The following is a 20,115-nucleotide window of genomic DNA, read 5'->3' as shown; positions in this document are numbered from 1 at the left end:
GACAGGTGAAAAAGAAAAGAAAGAAACACCAGAGACTTGTGCTACTAAAAGAACTGGAAATAAAAGCCCAGAAGCAAGCTATGGAATTAGCACATTTACAGGCAGTACTGGGCCTCTTTTACAAATGGATCATTTGTTGCCCACCCGAGATGCAAGCTGTGGGTTTTGGGCTTCTTTCGGCTTTCTGCATCCGCTTGTTTTTGGGCTTGCTGCTTCCACCTACTTTCAGCTTCTGAATGGACTCCACCCTAAACCGGAAATGCGAAATCCACCATCTTTGTTCAGTGAACCGGAACCGGGAATGCAAGATCCGTCATCTTTGTTCAGGGAACCGGAACTGGAAGTGCACATTCAGGTCGCCAAATTGGGCTTGTTTTGTTGAGTGTCCACTAGTTTTCCGCTTGCTTTCCGCTTATGTTTGCCACATCACATGGCAACTTGTCTGTCAGTGAGACAACTGTCCTGGCTGCTAGCTGTGAGCCCTTCAAAGCTGGACAGGGGACACATCCCATGCTGGAAAACACAGGGTAACATGTCTGAGAGGGGGACTCAGAGGAGGACGCTGGTAAAGAAATAAGGGGAGTACAGGAATGTTTCCCCACTGGTCACTTGAAAAAGGAGGTCCAGGACAGCATGGTGGTGCAGCATCTGTAAACCACGGCACTCATCCAGTGACCCAGGGTTTTGAGAGAAAACTGTATAAATAACCTCTTTGAGGGGAGCAGGCACACAGCTGACTTCTCAGGGACAGCGGAAGGGATGACAGGTCCCAGTTTTTCAAGATGCCAGTACTGATATGTGGAAACTAAACATCTGTAAGACAGGATGCAATTCCTCCTAAAGGAATGCTTGTCTGTAAAAATGCAGATGACCCGACAGACAGAGGGGAGGTGGGAATTCCGGGAGCTGATAAGACACCTTTTAGCCCAGAGAGCACAGATCATATACCTCTAGGGAAAGGGGGAGGGGAAGATCCCAGTGCTGGGAGTAGGGATCTCAAAGTAATTCCAAGAGGGGAGATGGATTTTTTGCATAGGCATAACCGTGGGGTTGGGAGCCAACTACACAGAGAGCCAGCCGATACGCCAGATCCCTTTACATCCTTGCCTCGTGTGATCCTGGGGTACCAGGACTCCGGAGATGTCATTGGATTGAGGACCAATACTGAAGAGAACACTACAGGGGAAAAACAACCAGTAACTGAACACATGCTGAGGTTCAGAAAGGAGTTGAAAAATACAATGAATGTTGAGCAAACCAGACTGACTAAAGATACTTGGAAACACCACCCTGTGGTAAAAGATTTGGTTTTACTGTTAAGTCTCATGATAAAGAGTTTGATGCTAATGGTAAACCTTATGACACAAAATTTGGTACTGCTGGTAATTCCCATAAAAAGATGTAACATGCATGATATTTGGGAAAAGCTTTTACACATGCTGAGGGGGTAAACAAGAACACACCCTATATTGGGAAGTCCTATGGCAATGCTGCTTCTTAGCTAATACCTGTAAACGGGCGTGAAGCTTGTCACAGCAGAGAAACCATATCGAACTTAGACTGCTGTGTGGAAGGGGAAACTGAGGCACACCACCTGATAGCCTTAATGGCTAAATGCCAATACACCTACACTCTAGAAATGCTTTCTAGCAACCCGGAAAAGGCATATTGGCTCCACACTAGTCAGTGATTAATGCTTCAGCAGTAAACTAAGGGGGGGGGAGGTGTGACACCGTGTGTCTGAAAACCACACCCCAAAAACCCCATATTCACCAATGTCATATAATTATGATATGTTCTGTACAAAGTGTGCCTTGTGTGGTATTATTTTAAAAGTCTTAATCTGCTAAACATTAATATCTTGTTGGATTGTATGTGCTACCATTGTATGTGAAGTTATGAAACATTGTTGAACATGCTGCTAGAACTGGTTGCAAGTCAGGCACAACAATATGTGGCCAGACAGCATTAATGGCTATCTTTCACCCATTCAAGAATAGATTCCACTAACAGGAATTGTTTACAGTGAAGGCTTCACTGTAGGACGTACGTTTGCAATGCAGTTGCTTGGCCAGTGGGATGCAGCTGCCATGTCACATGCATGGACTGGTCTAGGAAGCTGAAATAGACTATAAAAGAGGGAGAATGACATCATGACTTGTCTTCTGTCTTTCTCCAACTCAACACCTGAAGGATCATCTGGAAGACAAAAGGACTTTGAAAGGCAGGAGGGGAGTCCCAGGCAGGGAATGTTACACAGCCTGCATTTAAGAAACTGCTTGTACCAGCTAAGAAGGGTGAGACATTGCTAATTCAAAAGCTAGTTAGTGTGTAGAATTTAGACTGCGATCTCATGTTTATTTCATTTTGTAACTTCTTTTAATCTCTTTACACTTAAATAATCACTTAAAATCTATTTTTCTGTAGTTAATAAACTTGTTTAATGTTTTATCTTAGCCAATGTGTCTTTGAGTGAAATGTTTAGACAAACTGCTCAGTAACAAAAGCTGGTGCACATTCCTTTCACTTTGAGGGAAGGGCAGACTACATAATAATCTCCACTGGTCAGGCTTTTTGACCAGGGTAGATGGTATAGCCCTGGGGTCCTGGGCTGAGGAGCCAACTGGATTTCTCTATTGTTGGTTCATGAGTGGCTGGAAAGCATTCACTGACCTGAGCTGGGTGTGGTCTCTGCCTGTGGAGGGTTGTGTAAGTGCAGTACTTGCCAGGGGTTTGTGGCTTGTCACAGTATCACAGAGTGAGAGAGAGCCCAAGCTGGTCAGACAGAGGGCTCAATGGTATCCTAGCTCCCAGGCAGTACCCTAGGGGCTCTGTATACTGTCACACATATATCATGAATATAGTGAACAGCTGTGAACAGCTCATAAATTGAACATGTTTCAGCTAAACTGTTCAAACAATTACGAAGAGCAAACAAAGTGGTAAGCAGTGTTTGTTTTCAATCAACAAACTGAAAATTCATGGAATAGTTTACTCACAATAGACAATTCTAGGAGGCATCATTTGTTTGACCTTGTGTCGTATTGTTTAAGTTGTGTCTCAATTTAGTTTTGTCTCTCAATAAATATCTAAAGGAAAAAAATCAATACACAAACACTAGCTATCACCTGAGGGATTTAGTGAGTCTGAACAATAAAGTAACTTCTTTTTACTATATTAATGTCTAGAGAAGGGCTTTTTTGTAAGGTTCACTCTCTCACACACACACACACACAATCCTGTTTGACACAAATACTCTGGGAAGACTATGGTTGAATTTTTGAAGGACCTAAGGGAGTTAAAGTATCCAACTCTTGTTGAAAGATAATGAGAGTTGGGCACCTAACTCCTTTAGAGCCTTCAAAAATCCTAGCATGTGGTCATTGGATTCCAGGCCTAAGTTCAAATGCTTCTGCATGACTCCAGTTCCCATCAGAGGTCCTCCATAGCTCAGACTGATACGCAAACAGTCTGGAAATATTATGCAATGAGGTAGATTCCTACATATATTTTATCAGCAGAGTATGTCTGAGTCCAAATTCAGTGACAAACTGGTGCAAACTAAACCTTTGTGCACACCATTCCTCAGCCTATGGAAGGATCATGTTGCTCCTATACAGTCTGAAGAAAGCTAGGCCAGTGTTGGGATGGAGTGAGTTATTCCTGGAAAGACTGGGTAGCCAAATCCATTGATTTAAGTAGAGTGACACCAGGAATAAATTTGGCCCTTGGGTATAAGAGTAACGCAAAGTGCTAGAACAGACTAATAGTAGGAACCCTTCACCCCAGACTTGGGTTAAAGGGAGGCTGGGTTTGAACTTTTTTGGTTATTAAAAAACTAAAAGCATAAGATACCAGCATATGAATCTCTTCAAAATTTAATCATCTGGGGTGAAATTCTGGCCCCACTGAAGTCAACAAGAGTTTTGCCATCGCGTTCAATACAGCCAGAATTTGCCCATGGTTTATTTAGTTAAAGTCATATGAAGTAACCTCAGGAGCTTTAGTTCCAACAAACCTATGGCCAATTGGGCCTCCCCACTTTGAAGAGTTGGCCCTCACTGCTTTCCTCAAAGCAGTGCAGTCAGGGAGAAGGAGACAAGATATCTGGCTGAGTTGTATAGATCAATTTTCTTTTAACTATGCAATATTCTACAACCAGAGTTGGAAATCTCTTAATTTAATCTTTCTGTAGCATACACACTCAAATATCCAGTAGTCAAACATTTTCCAATTGACATTTGGAAATAATTAACTTGAAGATAATGTTCATAATGTTGGTAAATGTATTATTAAAATTTGCCCATCTTATTTTTTAATAGAGCAGGAGTAGAACCAAATGTTCCCTTACATTTCATCTTTGGGAACCTAAGGCTGTCTCTTCTCTTCACTCTTCGTCCTGGCGACAGGCCCCACATTCCCCCCTAAGCCTAGTTCTTTAAGTTCTGCAACAAGACCTTTCCAAGACTATCCCTAGTCTCCACTCTGCTCTCCAACCCAGCAAACCGCAGGATTGACATCACCTCTGCACAGAAATTAACTCCTTGGTTCCTTTGCCCCCATCTCAGCATGGAGTGATTCTCATGTAGACTCTTCGTCCAAGGTCTGGCTTTCCACTACATATTATCTCCTTGCTGGAAACCAGTAATGGGAGAAGATGGATCCAATCAGGCTTACTCTAAGTAAGAGTTCAAACCTGGTCATACATCCCACCTCTCAAGGGAGAAGACCAGGTGATTTATGAGTTCAGAAAACAAAATACTACCTGGCTAATGTTCTTAGTGTTGATGTGTTGCTGTTGGCCTCTTTCGACTCACAGCTCTAAAGAATGGTGGTTGGAGCATGTCCTAATCACAGAGTGCACTAATTATTCCAGAATAAAAGTTTTTTTTTTAATTCTGGAATAAAGTGCCCACATAGGGAATAGCTATTGGAATAGATTATTCTGCAATCGTTATTTTAGTCAATTTCTCAATGCAGACAAATTCCCAGTGTCATGCTCTTTTTCTCAAGTTAAGAGAGTTCCAGAGATCTAGGACACCTAGAATTATTATTTCATCAAGCACAACAAGGTCCCCATCTGTCCTGTTACTACCTCCATCATTAGTGAATCCAACCCACTTCAGATTTCTACAAGGCTCTGTAAGGCTCTCTTCCCCCATATAAGGACCTGGGAGTGCCTCTGCTCTAGTATTTGCTCCATCATAGTGCAAAAGCTAGAGTATCCCATGGAGTTTCAGAATAGACCCAGTTATAACTAGTGTGAAGGGCCAGAAAAGAGTGCCCGTAGGGGACGACAGCTATATCAGACTAATTCAAGCCCTGATGCTGTAACGCTGTATGTTTCCAAAAGAACTTTTGAAAATTTGTTACAGATGAACCATGTGTCCCCCAGGGAAATTTCAGCAGCTTTTATTTACCAGAATTATTCTTGTCATATTATTGCTGGAAGAGTTTTCAAAATGATTATTCTGAAACCTGCTGCAATCTAATGTGTTTTATACACTTCTGAATTGATCACATTTCTCCCAGGCTCATGTTTTTAATTTAGGTCTTACACAAACAATTTAGAAACTCCATTATTCAGAAACCTTTGTATAGCATTTTGGGTACCGTGACTGCTAATGGGCTCTTACCCACTGCAGAAAGATCATCTTTAATACGCCATTATATTTTAAAACAAAAACATTCATTATTTTCCCACATTTGAAGTGCACCCATCATGAGTATCTTGACACAATATGTAGAATGGGATTATCAAAGAAGGCTAAATGAGTTAGTCCCGGTCCACACTTACCTGGCTATTCAGCAGCAGTCGACAGGAGTTACACAAGCTACGCAGAGTAGCTTGCGTAACTCCTGTCGACTGCTGTGCTTCCCTTCTGTGCGACATCTTCACTGCGCTGCGCCGCTTGAGGGTGTGGTTTTACAGCGTCGACTTCTGGATCGATTGAGTGGGTCTTCACTGACCGCTCAATTGATCCAGAAAGGTTGATCTGAAGGCAGCGACTTTACCGCCGTCAGTGTGGACATACCCTTAGGCAACCCATTTCTGTTGAAAGTCAGTGCAAGGTGGGTGCTTACTGCCCTTAGTCCCTTTGAAAATTCCAGCCTTACCCCATAGTAAGTTAGGTTAAAGTTCACCCCAGTGCAGCAGACCAGTGCTACCAACTCTTGCAATTTTATCACAACTCTCACACTATTTGGTGTTTTACAGACTGCCCCAGATAGCAGAGAGAATCTCAGATTTTATTTAGAAAATAAAGTATGTTTCCCTCATGGGTGAAGAGAAAAGTTTGAAAATATGACCCAAGTGTAACCTAAAGACTTGGAAACCAGGAGGCAAAGAAGAAGTATCCAAAATAGATTGTGTTTTAAATAAGCTCATGATCTTTAGCCAAATTTGTGATTTTTTTTGGTCCTGACTCTTGTTTTTCAGACACTTAGCACTTGTATACAGGCTCCGTGGTGTGTTTGTAAAGCCTCACATTGGCCTTGTGCACTAGAGTGATCAAACCTGATTAGCATAAATATATCACCCCAGATCCTCCAGACGAAAGCCTGAACAGACACACTTTGTATCCTGCCCTAAACATTAACAAACTTGGACTCAGCTGAAGCAGTGGAGGAAATGAGTTCCAAAATCAAGTTCCTGTCCACAGACGTCACCCTGTTACCAGGCCTCAGCTGAAAATATCTAGTGGCTATTAGCAAAATGTCCACTGTTATGGTATTGTGCAGGGAGGAAACTGGTATCTCAGGTATCTAGCATACAATTCACATAGGGCTTTCAAGAAAACCAATACCAACACCTTACATTGTGCCTAGAAGCAGATGATAAGCCAGGAGAACATGATACAATGTTGAAAAATGACCATTTATTTTGAGTTAAATTTCAAGGATGCAAGAGAATAAAATCCACATCATCTTTAGCAAGAACTTTTCTCATATGCTTGTCTATTGGTTTTAGAATTAGTACAGCCTTATAAAATATTAACATCAAAATCCTGACAACCCATTCAACTACAATGTGTTCATAGTAAATGTCACAAGTCTGATTAAACAAACATGAAAGTAATATGCTTTGAACATTTGATTTGATTTTTTGTTTTTGTTGTTCTTTTTATTATATGAAGTAATCCTATCCATTTTCAAAAGTTCAATCTTTGTAATGAATAGCTTTGGATCAGGCTTTGATTCTTAATCAGTAAGACGGCAATTGATCCTACATTCCTTGTGTACCTCTCTCATTGGCTTCTGTGGGAATCTTGGGTAAGAAAGGAAGGATCAGGCTCATGGATTTCTTTTAAGAATTAGAAGATAGTGCCTTTTATAAAAATGTTCTATTGCCAAGTATAGTCCCATTGCACTTGTTATATCAACATTGTTTTAATGTTCATGTTATAAAAAGAATGTTTATTATGGTATTGAGTGAACTAGGAACCCAGGAAAGGAGTATGGTGGCTTGATGCCATTGTATCTTTGTCATAGACATCTCTGTGAGTTTTTTCTAAACTGATCTTTCCAGCCTTTACATTTACTGTAGGAAATCCCAGACTTTGTTTTTTGCCTCTTCATTGAGGTCCTTAGTGGCTTTTAATTGTGTGATTTTTTTTCAGGAATAAAAATGTAAGAAATGTGTTGTAATGGAGATAGAGGCAGTTCATCTACAAAATACACTTTATTACAATTACTTATTTCAAAAGAAAATAAAGAGCGAGACAAAATTACTGAATGAAGGGGGGGTGGATCTTCTAGTTAAAGAACAGGCACTATTACTGTCTCACCAGTCTTCTTGTGCGATATTGAGTCCACTTAGGCCAACATTTTCAAGCCTGGGTGCCCAAAGTTAGGCACTTAAAGAAGCAGCCTGATTTTCAGAGCCACGGTGCATTCATCACTCCTAGGAAAGTCTGGGTCCCTACTCTTGCCACCTCCCATTGCTACTCCCTATGCCCAAGTTTGAAAAGTTTGGCATTAACCTCCATTTTGCCATCTGTAAATTAGAACTAACTATTATTGGCAAGGAAATGATACAAATAATGATGTATTATGGTATACTTCAAATATTATAATTGTATTTTTTAAGCTAAGAATGGACCACTTCGCCTTGAGCTAACCCAAAGCATTAGGCTTATTATATTAGTATCTTGCATTCAAAGGACTAGAGTGCCCTCATTCCATACGTAACTTCTCTTGATGCTGGAGCGAGACATGTGAAACAAAAAGCAGAACAGGGTGCAAAAAGAGCTATGGAGTCCAGGTTAGGGGTGAAAAAAAGTTGGGGCCTATAAAGGGTTTGTCGATTTTGTAAAACCAAATTGAGTTTCCTTTTGTCAAAAGCTTCCTCAGCACTAGCAGCTAAGTAACTGGTCACATCTGAATGTCACCAATTGCATGGTGTCAGAAATAAATTTGTATTTTATTCCTTCTGGTATCTGCTTGTGTGTCTGCATATGCTGTCATAAACATTAGTTATGGTCAGTCAGGGAGACTTAACAGAAGGAACAAAGCCAAGCTCACCCTGTGCTTGGGGGCAAATTACGCCTGAAATAAACAGACAAAAACACCATTAATTTAAATGTTTTCACCCAGACTAATTTGTCCCTGCACGTTTAAAGGGTCAACATTATAATACATGGGTCCAAACAAGATCCATTTAAATGAAGAACAGTTTGGCGTAACTGATAGACTTTAATACACAAACTACAAATGCACAAGGATCTAGAGAGCACGCTTGTGATTTAGAGCACTCTAAATCTGCGTGTGTTGTTCAGATATGGCTGTGCAGTATAGAAGCTGGAAACGTGGGATTTGTATTCTTATTTTGCATGAGGAATCTGTTGGGGCCCACTTGGATAGCTTTCACTTAAAAAATATCTGGGTAGTATACCTTTTAAGATGGAATTACTACCTCCATTTCAAGCGTTAGGAAAGTGGCCTCATTAGCAATCAACACTTTACACTGTTGCAGAGAGGGCCTTTTAGGGGCAGCAGATAATGTTCAACCCTCCAAATGGGGGTGACCTCAAATGTTACAAAACAAGAAACGAGGACGTTTAAATACTACCACATACAAGCTATGTGCTTGTCCAGTCAGCTATTTGCTGCATGGCAAGCTGCTGTGTACATCTTCAGTGCATCAGCCTGCCATGCATTAAGTGTCCATGTGGACCCTGGTACCGCACACTAAAAATTCCCTGGTGCGTTTTGACCTATGGCTGTTTGAAACAAGACTAGAGCAAAGCGCGTTAGGGAAATTTTAGTGGGCAGTAGCAGCATCCACATGGCCAGCTGGCATGCAGCAAGCTACAGCGCTAGAGATTTCAATTCCAGCTTGCCATGCACTAAATTGCCATAGGGACAAAGCCCTAAAATTCTGGCTTTGTCAAGAGTAAAGTGTTCGATTTATTGGTTGTCAAAATGTGACCCAAGTCATTGGAGTTAACAGGAGAGCTGGTCAAAAAGAGTTAAAATTTGTGGTTTTGTTGAAATTCATTGATGTCTCTAATTTTGAGGAAGGGGGAAAAAAGGGACAGCATTTCTGTGAAAGTGTTTATGAACGTTAGGTCTCATTTTTCAGCCTGCAGCAGTTGACAGTACAGCTATGAAGAGGTTCTGGCTTCCAGGGCTATAAAACAAACTATCATCTCTCAAGCCCTACTTTCCCTTTCATTCTGAGGTTATCCTGCTGGCTCAAATTATTGATTCCCACTGCAGGGTTCTCTGTAAACTGAGGAGTGATATATATTTTTTCAAAATATATAACTTAATTTAGTTTCTAATTTAAACAAAGCCCCTGTGGGCATACACCACAACGTGCTGTCGTCTGCCTAGGGACAGCTATGGCCTCCGTTGCCATGGTATCACAAACAAACATATTTGTCCTCACAATATCCCTGTGAGGTAGGGGAGTATTATCTCCATTTTACAGATAGGAAATTGAGATACCGAGAAATTAAAGGACTTGCCCAAGGACACTCAGGGTGTTTGCAGGAAATCTGGCAACTGACCTCCAATCTCCTGAGACCCAGTGTAGAGTTTTAGCCCCAAGACTATACCGGCACCCTACATTCTGCTAGCATATCGTGTTCGGCCAGTATGTATATGTAAGAACTCAGATACATTTGTTTTTTTCTTTATTTTCATTTGAAGGATCATGACCCATAAGAAAAACAACTTTTAAGACACAGCAAGTAGACATTTTTGTCCAAGAACCTTGACAACATGTTTTTAAAGACTGAAAACTGTCTGTGATTGGATATTTTTAATTAAACACACACTCATACACACACACTTCTCTATTTGCAACAAAGATAGTGTTCTAAAATATGCTAAATATTTTCCTATGTCAATACCAGTTTATGGTGAGATAAAAATAGTCCGCAGAAACAGTATGGTGTTTCAAATGTAGGGCAAAATGCTGCTCTTAATAAAATACAGCTCTGTCCTCCCCAGTTTTATGAGGTCTCCAGGGAGGACACAGTAGTTTTAATCAGCAAATCAAGCTGATCCAACTTAGAAAATACACTGAGCCAAATTCTGCTCTCAGTTACACTAGTATAAATCCAGGGTAATGCCACTGAAGTCAATGGTACTGTACTCCAGTGATGTTACTGAGATTAGAGTCCAGCCCATAGAATGCAAACATATGCCTTTATACTGTTAAAAGGGACTTTTCCTAAAAAGCCAGTTTTTCTGATTAAAAGCACGCTTTAAATAACCTCAAGAGCTACTGAAGTGTTATTACCTGACTGCACACTTTTCAGAAATGGACTTTTAGTACTTTGCTCAAGTTAGTCGTTCAAACAGCACCCCACCACTACCAAGCTGTTCATTTGGCATGCTGTTCTCGGATCTGTGCTATAAAGGGAAAATGGAGTGCCTGGCCCAATTCCTTTTTTAAGTAAGTGGAAGTCTTCAGTGAGTTCAATGGTAGCTGGATCAGGCCAGTATGGATATGTCTACATTGCAATTAGACACCTGTGGTTGGCCTATACCAGCTGACTCAGGCTCACTAGGCTCCACCAGCTAAGGGGATGTTTAATTGCCATGTAGACCTTTGGATTCAGGCTACAGCCTGGGCTCCAGGGCCCTCCCACCTCTCAGGTCCTAGAGCCCGGTCTCCAGCCCAAGCCTCAACACCTACACCATAATTAAACATCCCTTTAGCCAGAGCCCCACAAACCTGAGTCATGGGCCAGCCACAGGTATCTAATTACAGTGTAGGCATGCCCCTAGGTACAAGTGGACTGTAGCCAGAGTACAGTAGCTTTCTTCTATACTGTAAAGCTTTACTGCAGGTATGCTAACTTTACATTGAAAGAATACTATAACTAGGTAGAAAAATAATCTATAAACAAGTATAAAACACACTTTCTAAAAACCTTTTCCTACCTTTTTTTCCCCAGATCACTTACCCATCTCCCTGTAAGAATAATCCCATCACATGCTTTTAAAGGACTTAGAGATGCCTTCATAATGTAAGTTGACAACATATTTTCCATAGACTTTTTTCCATTAATTGTTCATAAGAAATTATATCAACAACTCCATGCACAAATAATGTCTTTTTTACAGTAACTGAGAAAATGTGGCTAAAAGTACTATTTAAAATATGTATATCATAAAAGGCTCTTTGAAAATGGTCTGATTTTTAATAGTGGTTAAAGAGAAGATAATGAAACATTAATCATGTTTCAGAGAACTGGATGCATTTTGATAACCAACAGGCATTTTGAGGGGTATAGAAGATAGATTTAAATAATAAAATATTATTGCTTCAATGATAGCTACATTACATTCCATCACTATAGATTTTCATGTAACATCCACGTACGTTTTTATTGTGCATCAAGAGAATCTTGGTATGCACAACTACATAAATTTTGAAGAAAAAATATGTACGGTATTAACAAGGCTCTTTGTTTTCAGTTATTTTGTTTAAAACTTCCCAGGAATTTATCAATGTTTATTACAAAAATTTAAAAAAGGTTAAAATTTGGTGCAAAATATGAACTTCACAGTTTTTTGGGTAAATATCAGGGCTGATATTTGGGGGGAGAGGAAAACAAAAAGGCACAGTTTAATATTATGGTTATTTCATAATGTCCATTAACAGTACACACATGCAAGCACGCATATGTACCTTCCACTACATTACCTTACTTTAGCAGATAGTCTCCATTTACACTTAGACTTTATTATTAATATAAATACATCTACCAATGGAATGTATTGGATTTTAACATAATCGGTATTTTCATTCTTGAATGGGCCAAAATTCAGGTGAAAGTCAGTAAAATACAAATGATAGCTTTTGTGAAGCCCAGGAATTTTATAGTAAAAATCAGTAAAAACTGAAAACAAATAGCCTACAGTATTAAAAACCTTATTGATGACAGCAAGCTTTCAAAAATGAAATAAAATCAGACAATGCAGTCATGATTTAGAAACTTCCTTGGACAAATACTTGCAAGAGTGGGGCCTATTTGTTTAACTTTAAGCACATAAGTAGTTCCAGTGAATTCAATGGCACTATTTATATCTTAAATTTAAGCATGTGCTTAAGTCTTTGCGGAATCAGGGCCTTAGACTACATCCTGCTAACTCTGAACCCAAGCCTGCCAACTCTGATCTATGCAAGTAGTCCTGACTGATGTCAGTAGCACATTCATTTCAGTGGGTACTCAAGACTATTCAGATGAGCAAAGATTGGCAGGAGTGAGCCCTTTAACCCTTCTGTAGACTATAGGCCCACATTAGAATTGGGTGAACTGTGATTTTAAATTAATTAATTAAATTAAATAATTAAATTTAAATAATAAATTGAATAATAAATTAAATAATTACATAATTAAATTAAATTAATTTGGGATGTTAGCATGAGGCTAACAAAGGTTAGCAATTGGCCCTAAGCATGTGACCAAAAAGAATGAGATTGTGAGAAAGAAGAGTTGTTCTGTGAAACTTGTTGTGCTTCTTTAAAATTCCAGTGTTATCTTATTTAAAGTGTGGGCTGAAGTAATAGAAATAAAAATATTGCTAACGAGGTACCAGGTGCAGTAAATAATTTTGCTGTAAGAAACTGCTTCATCTGACCTTAGCAATGACACCACTTGGTTGTTAAAGGGTATAAAAAAAGTGAACTCTTGAAGAGGTCATTGCTAATACCTGCCTGACCATGTTGGACCATGGTTCTGGGTTTAGCCCATTTATAAGTGTCTTGATCAAATGCCTATAAATGCTTTATTACTGTTTGGATGTAGTAAATAGCTTATTATTTAGGCTTTTTAGGCATGCTTAGAGCAATTGTATAAACACTGTTCGGCCTTTGGATTTAATAAAAGAATTTATGGTTAAATTAGCATCGTGGTAATACCCTTCATAAATAATTATAATTCCAAACACCTTCAGTTTATATTTTCCAAGTACAATGATTTTGCACTTAGTCCCTGCTTGGCTAAACTCTTAATTCTTTGCCATTACTTTGTCAGATTTTTTGGGTAGCTTTAAAACATGTTCAAAATCTTAGGGTCTCAATCTTGCAACCCTTATTCTCATCATTTGGGCAGCCAACCCTCTAGGTTTGTCCTGGAGTCTCCAGGAATTAAAGATTAATTTTTAAGTAAAGATGGTCATGTGTTGAAACCACCAGGAATACATCCAACCAAAATTGGCAACCCTAAGTCCAACTGAAAGGTTGTAGGATTGGGCCATTGTTTTTTTTCCAAGTTTTATTTTATTTTTTTTCTTTTACACATCAGGCACAATGGAGTTGTGCACTGCACAGGTGAAAGTTGTCTGTGCAAGAGACAGACTGGTGCCTTGGGACCAGTCTGACTTGGAATGAACTCCCACGGAATCTAAATCTAAATACAAACCTCACCACTTTCCATTCCAGGTGTAAGGTGCACTTTTTGACCTGCTTTCACTAATAAAAAGCCCTGACACCACATAACACAGCAGATGTCCCATAATTTCTCCACAGAGTAGGATGGGGGGGAAGAGACCTCCATATGTAACAAATGCTATTCACATCACTTAATGCACTTCCTGAACATCACTCAAATGCTAGTAATATTCAGATACTAGTAATGAGGGTAATGTAAGAAACTGAATAGAATAGATTCCAAGGCCAGAAGAGACCATTGTAAGTCTGACCGCCTTCATAAAACAGGCCATAGAACTTCCTCAAAATAATTCCTAGAGTATCTTTTAGAAAAACATCCAATCTTGATTTTAAAATTGCCAGTGATAGAGAATCTGCCACAACCCTCGATAAATTGATCCAATGGTGAATTACCTCACTGTTAAAAATGTATGATTTATTTCCAGTCTGAATTTGTCTAGCTTCAACTTCCAGCCACTGGATCATGTTATAGTCCCATGTAGGTACCTATAAAAAGCAACCAAGTCACCCCTTAACCGTCTCTTTGCTAAATAAATTGCGCTCCTTGAGTCTATCACTATAAGCCATGTTTCCTAATTCTTTAAATCATTCTTGTGGCTCTTCTCTGGACCCTCTCCAATTCATCAGTGTCCTCCTTGAATTTTGGACACCAGAACTGGACATAGTATTCCAGCAATGGTAGCATTAGTGCCAAATAAGCACTGGAATCTCGAGTATGAGAAGAGAGGTTATGCATCCTTTTGGCCACAGCATCACATTGGGAGCTCATGTTCAACTGAATATCCACCACAACCCCCAAATCTTTTTCAGAATCACTGCTTTCCAGGACAGAGACCCCCATCCTGCAAGTATGGCCTACATACTTTGTTTCTAGATGTATACATTTACTTTTAATTGTTGCATATTATTTGCTTGCACACACTTAACCAAGTGATAAAGATCATACTGTATAAGTTACCTGTCATCTTTCATTATTTACTACTCCCCCAATTTTTGGGTCATCTGCAAACCTTATCAGTGATTATTTTATGTTTTCTTCCAGGTAATTGATAATAGTGTTAAAATAGCATAGGGCCAAGAACCAGTCCTTGCAGATCCCCACTGGAAACATACACACTCGATGCTTTCCCAATTACAACTACATTGAGACCTACTAGTTAACCAGTTTTTAATCCATTTGATATGTGCCATATAATTTTTATATCATTCTAGAATTTTTAAATCAAAACACCTTACAGAAGTATAAACACTTATCTTCACCAATCAATTTTGTAATCTCATCCAAAAAAGTTATCAAGTTAATTTGACAGGATCTATTTTCAATAAACCCATGTTGATTTGCATGAGTTATAGTTCTCTTCTATAAATTCTTTATTAACTGAGTTCTGTATCAGTAACTCCATTATCTTTCCTGAGATCCATGTCAGACAAACAAGCTTGTAATTATCCAAGTTATCCTGTTTACCGTTTTAAAAGACTGGTACAACACTAGTTTTCTTCCAGTCTTTTGGAACTTCCTGAGTATTTACTGAGTGTTTTATTTTATTTTTTTTTTTAAATCAAGATTAATAGTCCAGTGAGCTGGTCAGCCAGTTCTTGTAAAACTCTTCAGTGCAAGTTATCTGGATTTGCTGATTTTTAAATGTCTAACTTTAGCAGCTGCTGTTTAACATCATCCTTAGTTACTGTTGGAGTGAAAGTATATCATGTGATATGAATCCATCTTTTTCCCCCAAATATAGAACAGAAATATTTATTGAACATTTCTGCCTTTTCTGCATTACTATTAATAATTATACCATTTCCATCTAGCAATGTATGAAGACCATTGTTAGCATTCTTCTTGTTCCTAATATACTTTAAAAACTTCTTCCATTTGTTACATTTTTTATATTCTATATAGAATAGAATAGAGTTGTTTTTACGGCTTACTGGTCAAATATTTTGGCCAAGTTATTCACCAATATCTACCTCTTGCAATCCCAATTGGTGTAAAGCAACACAGAATTTGCCCCTTTGTGTTACCATAAAGCATTTTGATACATGTGGTGAGTGTTCTTTTAATCAATTACTAACAGTGCTGAGTTATCTCCACTACACTGTATTTTACTTTGCAGTTTAATGTTGGAGGAGTTAGTGAGAAGTTACCATTTCAGGAAGGAGATCTATTTAAATCTATAAAGCTTGTCTAATCTACATGGTTTGATGAATTTTTTTCTGAACAATATTTATAATACTTTGCCTCTTCTTCACACTTAATGTGTTGTGTGTATTGACATTTTACCTTCATATAAACAGATGATGAATGTGTGGTTGATTTCTTCATATCCCCTTAATGTATTTCAGAGGATGAGCATGTTAGAATTCATTGCTTTTAAGTGAAAGAAAAATCTATCACTTCATAATTTTATCAAGCGTTAATGCTACTAGGAAAAGATGTAATTTTTAAATTCTTGTACATTCTGTAAGTCAGATATTTGGCCATTCATCTCATATTAGCATTTATTCAACAGTTCCAAATTAGATGATAAAACAGACCCACTGCCTCAAGATACTCAGGGGCACATGGATGTGAGGCCAATGGGAACTCTATGGAATGATCAAAATTCAGGCCCCAATCCAGCAAATATACGTTTAACTTTACACACTGAGTAGCCCCCATGTACAAAGCTAAACCTCTAGGTAAATCTTCGCAGGATTGGGGCCTCAGTGTGCCACTTTTTCTACATCAGTTTCTCATTCACATGAAACTATCAAAAGCCACATTCCAAGTGAAAAGCTGTTGGCAAATTCTGATTATTGAAAGAAACAAAGCAAGGCCTCACTTACTATAAGAATAAATGTATTTCAGAAAATACCTTTTTCCCCCTAATCAAATAGAAAAGACAAGTTGGACTGAGAATCCTCTATCATATTTTAGCCCCCACAGGAACTGCTTTGCTGAAATTATAATCCAAATGAGGTACCTAACAGGATACGGTGATACAACCAACTCTGTAATGACTAATACATTCCAATTATTTAGAAAATATCATTCATTTCTAACTAGATGTGGTTTTAGGTTTAATATGCCCAGCTTTTTTTTAAGATACTCTGGTTGAAGAAAATACTATTCTGAAGAACTGTTCCCCCTAAATTAATCAAAACATGCTATAATACAGCACTAATTTTATTTAAAACCAAAGACATTAATTTATCAGCAACACAAATACATCAAAGGAAGTTGCAGGAACTCAGGAATGTTACAAATAAGCAGCAGCTACAATTTCTTTCCTTAATATACAGTCTAAATTATCATGAGTTATTGTGTACTGTATGCAGGGATATTAACTAATGTATGCACATTAAAATTGGACATTTCCTGCAAAGACATTCATGTTGACCTGTGCCACACTAGGAAGATCCAGTTTACTGTCAGTTTGCATGTAAATAATGAGAATAGCATTTAAATTCTGAAGTATTCATAAACTGCAGTTAATGTATGCTTTTGGTTTTTGGGGTGAGGTGACTTTCCATAGACTTCAGTGGGCTTTGGATAAAGTTCATAATCCTGCAAACCCTTACCCACAGGAATAAATTAATTTAAGTGGGACTACTTCCATGATGAAGGGTTTACAGGATTACTTCATTCACATTAATATTTGTCTCAGTCACTACTGCATTTACAATTGGGAAACGGGAGATTTCATATTACGGCGACATTTCTTCAGAGCGAGTGACATCTTTAGAGCTGAATTTGCTAAGTGCTGAGCTTTCCCTGCTTCCACTGAAGTTGGTTCTCAATGTTTCTGGAGTGGGACAATGCTCGTGTTGCAATGCAAGGAGAACTTCAATTTTAACTGTTCATGTTTATTTTTTTTTAAAGTAAAATTGATTTGACATCTTTTCATTCAATTTAGTGCTGTGTGTCTGCCTTTTTGTTGCAGTGAAATCTCTCAGAGTGACTCTCTAGAAAGAATAGAAGCATGTGCATTTGACAGCCTTCCCAGCTTGTCTGAAATGTAAGCATTAGCTAAAAGAAGGACTTTGTCGGTGAAATTTATGACCTCAATAGTGCAAACAATGCAGAATAAGTGTTATGGGCCAAGTCCTGCTCATTTACTTGATTGGGTTTTGGATTAGGTCTGTGGTGAGAATCACTTCTCTTCAAAGTACTGTATTAAATTGGAAACACATTTAAAGTGAAGCATTTAATGCCCAAATGCTGCTAAGAGATTCACCTGCACTGACCTCATTGAGGCTCTGTATCCACTTCTGGTGGCAACAGCCATCGTGCTAAGAAGGGACATAACTTGAGACAACAACGAGACCCTGATTTAAATTATTATAAACCAGTTTCTGGTCTATGATTCATCCTTCATAGAACCAGTCCTATTCAAATAGACTGCTTAATCTGCACAGCTCTTCTATTGAGTGTTAAACCATTACTAACGCAGAATATATATTGATTTTACACTGGAATTACATAGCATTAATGTCAGAATGGTGCTGGAGCAATAACCACTGCCAGTGGCATGCTGTGAAATATCATCTATAATTAAGAGCTATGGACCCAGTTTTCCCTTCCATTACACAAAGCAAGATGAGTGGAGTTTTGTTAGCTTAAAGCAAGTGTAAAACTGGAGACTCATGCCCTTTGGGACAAATCACTCAATCTGATTATGTGATAAATCCCACTGAAGTCAATAGAACTATTCATGAAAGCAAGGGCTACAGGACAAGGCTCTCAATCCAACTGCTACTGCCATCAGTGGAGGTTTGACTAAGAAGTGCAGCATTCAGCCTGCTTTTTTCACAAGGAGGAAGACATGCTTTAGTCCCGAATGCTCTGCAGATCTCTCAGTAAGCAGAAGTGGGAGATTGCAAGATCCTATTCCCCAGAAAAGCATTCAGATGAATATCTGCTGCTGTGGCCTGAACAGCACCAAGTGATGGATAATCTTCATTTGCTCCCTTTATCGTATGAACTGGAAATAGGTTCACACCAAAACCCTGAATTTGTTCACCAGCAAAAAAGCCATATGCTGGAAATGACAGGCAGTTATGAGTCACACACACAGAGAGAACTGGAGCTAGAATCTTGTGCTTTCACCCCAAAGCAGGCCTCGACCACAAGCTAAAGCAGCACGCCTTTAGCTAAGAGTAGAAGTAGGTCTTCTACCCTCTTTCTGGGCCAGCCACTAAAAAAGCAACATCCCAGTCTCACACCCTCTCATACACCCCTTCCCCCTGCCCCCGATCCTGCCGTCAGAGCCATGCAGTCTGATTCCTGATCCTCAGCTGGCCTTATATATCATCACAGCTCCAGAGAAGTCAATGGCCCTATGACAGTTCACACCAGTTGAGGAGGTACCCACTGTGGAGAGCCCCATTAACTGAAGCACAGTGTGGACACGGAGGTTGTATCTGACGGTGGCCAGGTGCCCTGTTTTCAACCAGAACGTCCAGTCGAAAAAGGGATTTGACAGTGTCCAATCAGATCTAGTGACTGAAAACAAAAGGCTGGTTACTGCGAGTAGGGGAGGCACCAGGTCCAAACCTGTGCCAGCCCCTACTCAGCTGGGGCAACCCCTACCTGCAGGATCAAAAACAGAGTCATGCACACAAACTTCAGCTTCACAGCCCATCTCTCAGACTAATATTTAGCCAGAAGGTCATTATTATAGTGTAAGTAAATTTTAGAAGATGCTAGTTTAGCAGCAATAACTTCTTTAATGGAGCATAGCAGTGATTTCACCTTCCTCAAAGTAAAATAGTAACAGCTCCTCAGCTAGGTGCTAGCCCATGCTTGGTAACCTGGGATCCTCAGGACTTTCTATCCGGTATGTGGTTAGGGCTTTGATCAGTTCATATAATTTTAGAAGGATAAGTAATACAGCCCTCATAGCTGCACGTGGCACTGAATGGACAAATGGTGGGTCCTTGCCCTGGGAACCATTCAAGTCAATACTACAAATTTGATTTAAATAGGACTTTATACTGATCCAATATGGAGAATCCTAATACAAGATAAGGTCCTGCATTTAGTAGAATATATACATTTTAAAATATTACTACTTGCATTGCAGTAGCACCTAGGAGCCCTAGCCATGGACTAGGACCCCATTGTGCTTTGTGCTGTACAGAACAAAAAGATTGTCCTTGCCCCAAAGACTTACATATAAGTAGCACCATAGTAAATCACAGTAATGACTAGAAGATCC

General features: G+C 39.2%; 1 protein-coding gene across 1 annotated transcript in view; it reads left to right on the top strand.

Annotated features, from left to right (window-relative positions):
* The window catches only part of LOC137164231 (lutropin-choriogonadotropic hormone receptor-like), a 41,813-nt gene that overhangs the window by 9,354 nt on the left and 12,344 nt on the right, over positions 1 to 20,115 (top strand). The window contains exons 2-3 of the mRNA XM_067564919.1: positions 11,412 to 11,483; positions 17,839 to 17,913. Of these exons, the coding sequence (XP_067421020.1) occupies positions 11,412 to 11,483; positions 17,839 to 17,913 (147 nt within the window). The remainder of the gene's footprint in view (positions 1 to 11,411; positions 11,484 to 17,838; positions 17,914 to 20,115) is intronic.

Source organism: Emydura macquarii, unplaced genomic scaffold (genome assembly GCF_026122565.2).
Source record: "Emydura macquarii macquarii isolate MOO-44397 ecotype Brisbane River unplaced genomic scaffold, CSIRO-AGI_Emac_v2 contig_2676, whole genome shotgun sequence".
NCBI classification, from domain to species: Eukaryota; Metazoa; Chordata; order Testudines; family Chelidae; genus Emydura; species Emydura macquarii.
Note: the sequence above shows the minus strand (reverse complement) of the source record. Positions and strands in the feature narration are given on the sequence as shown.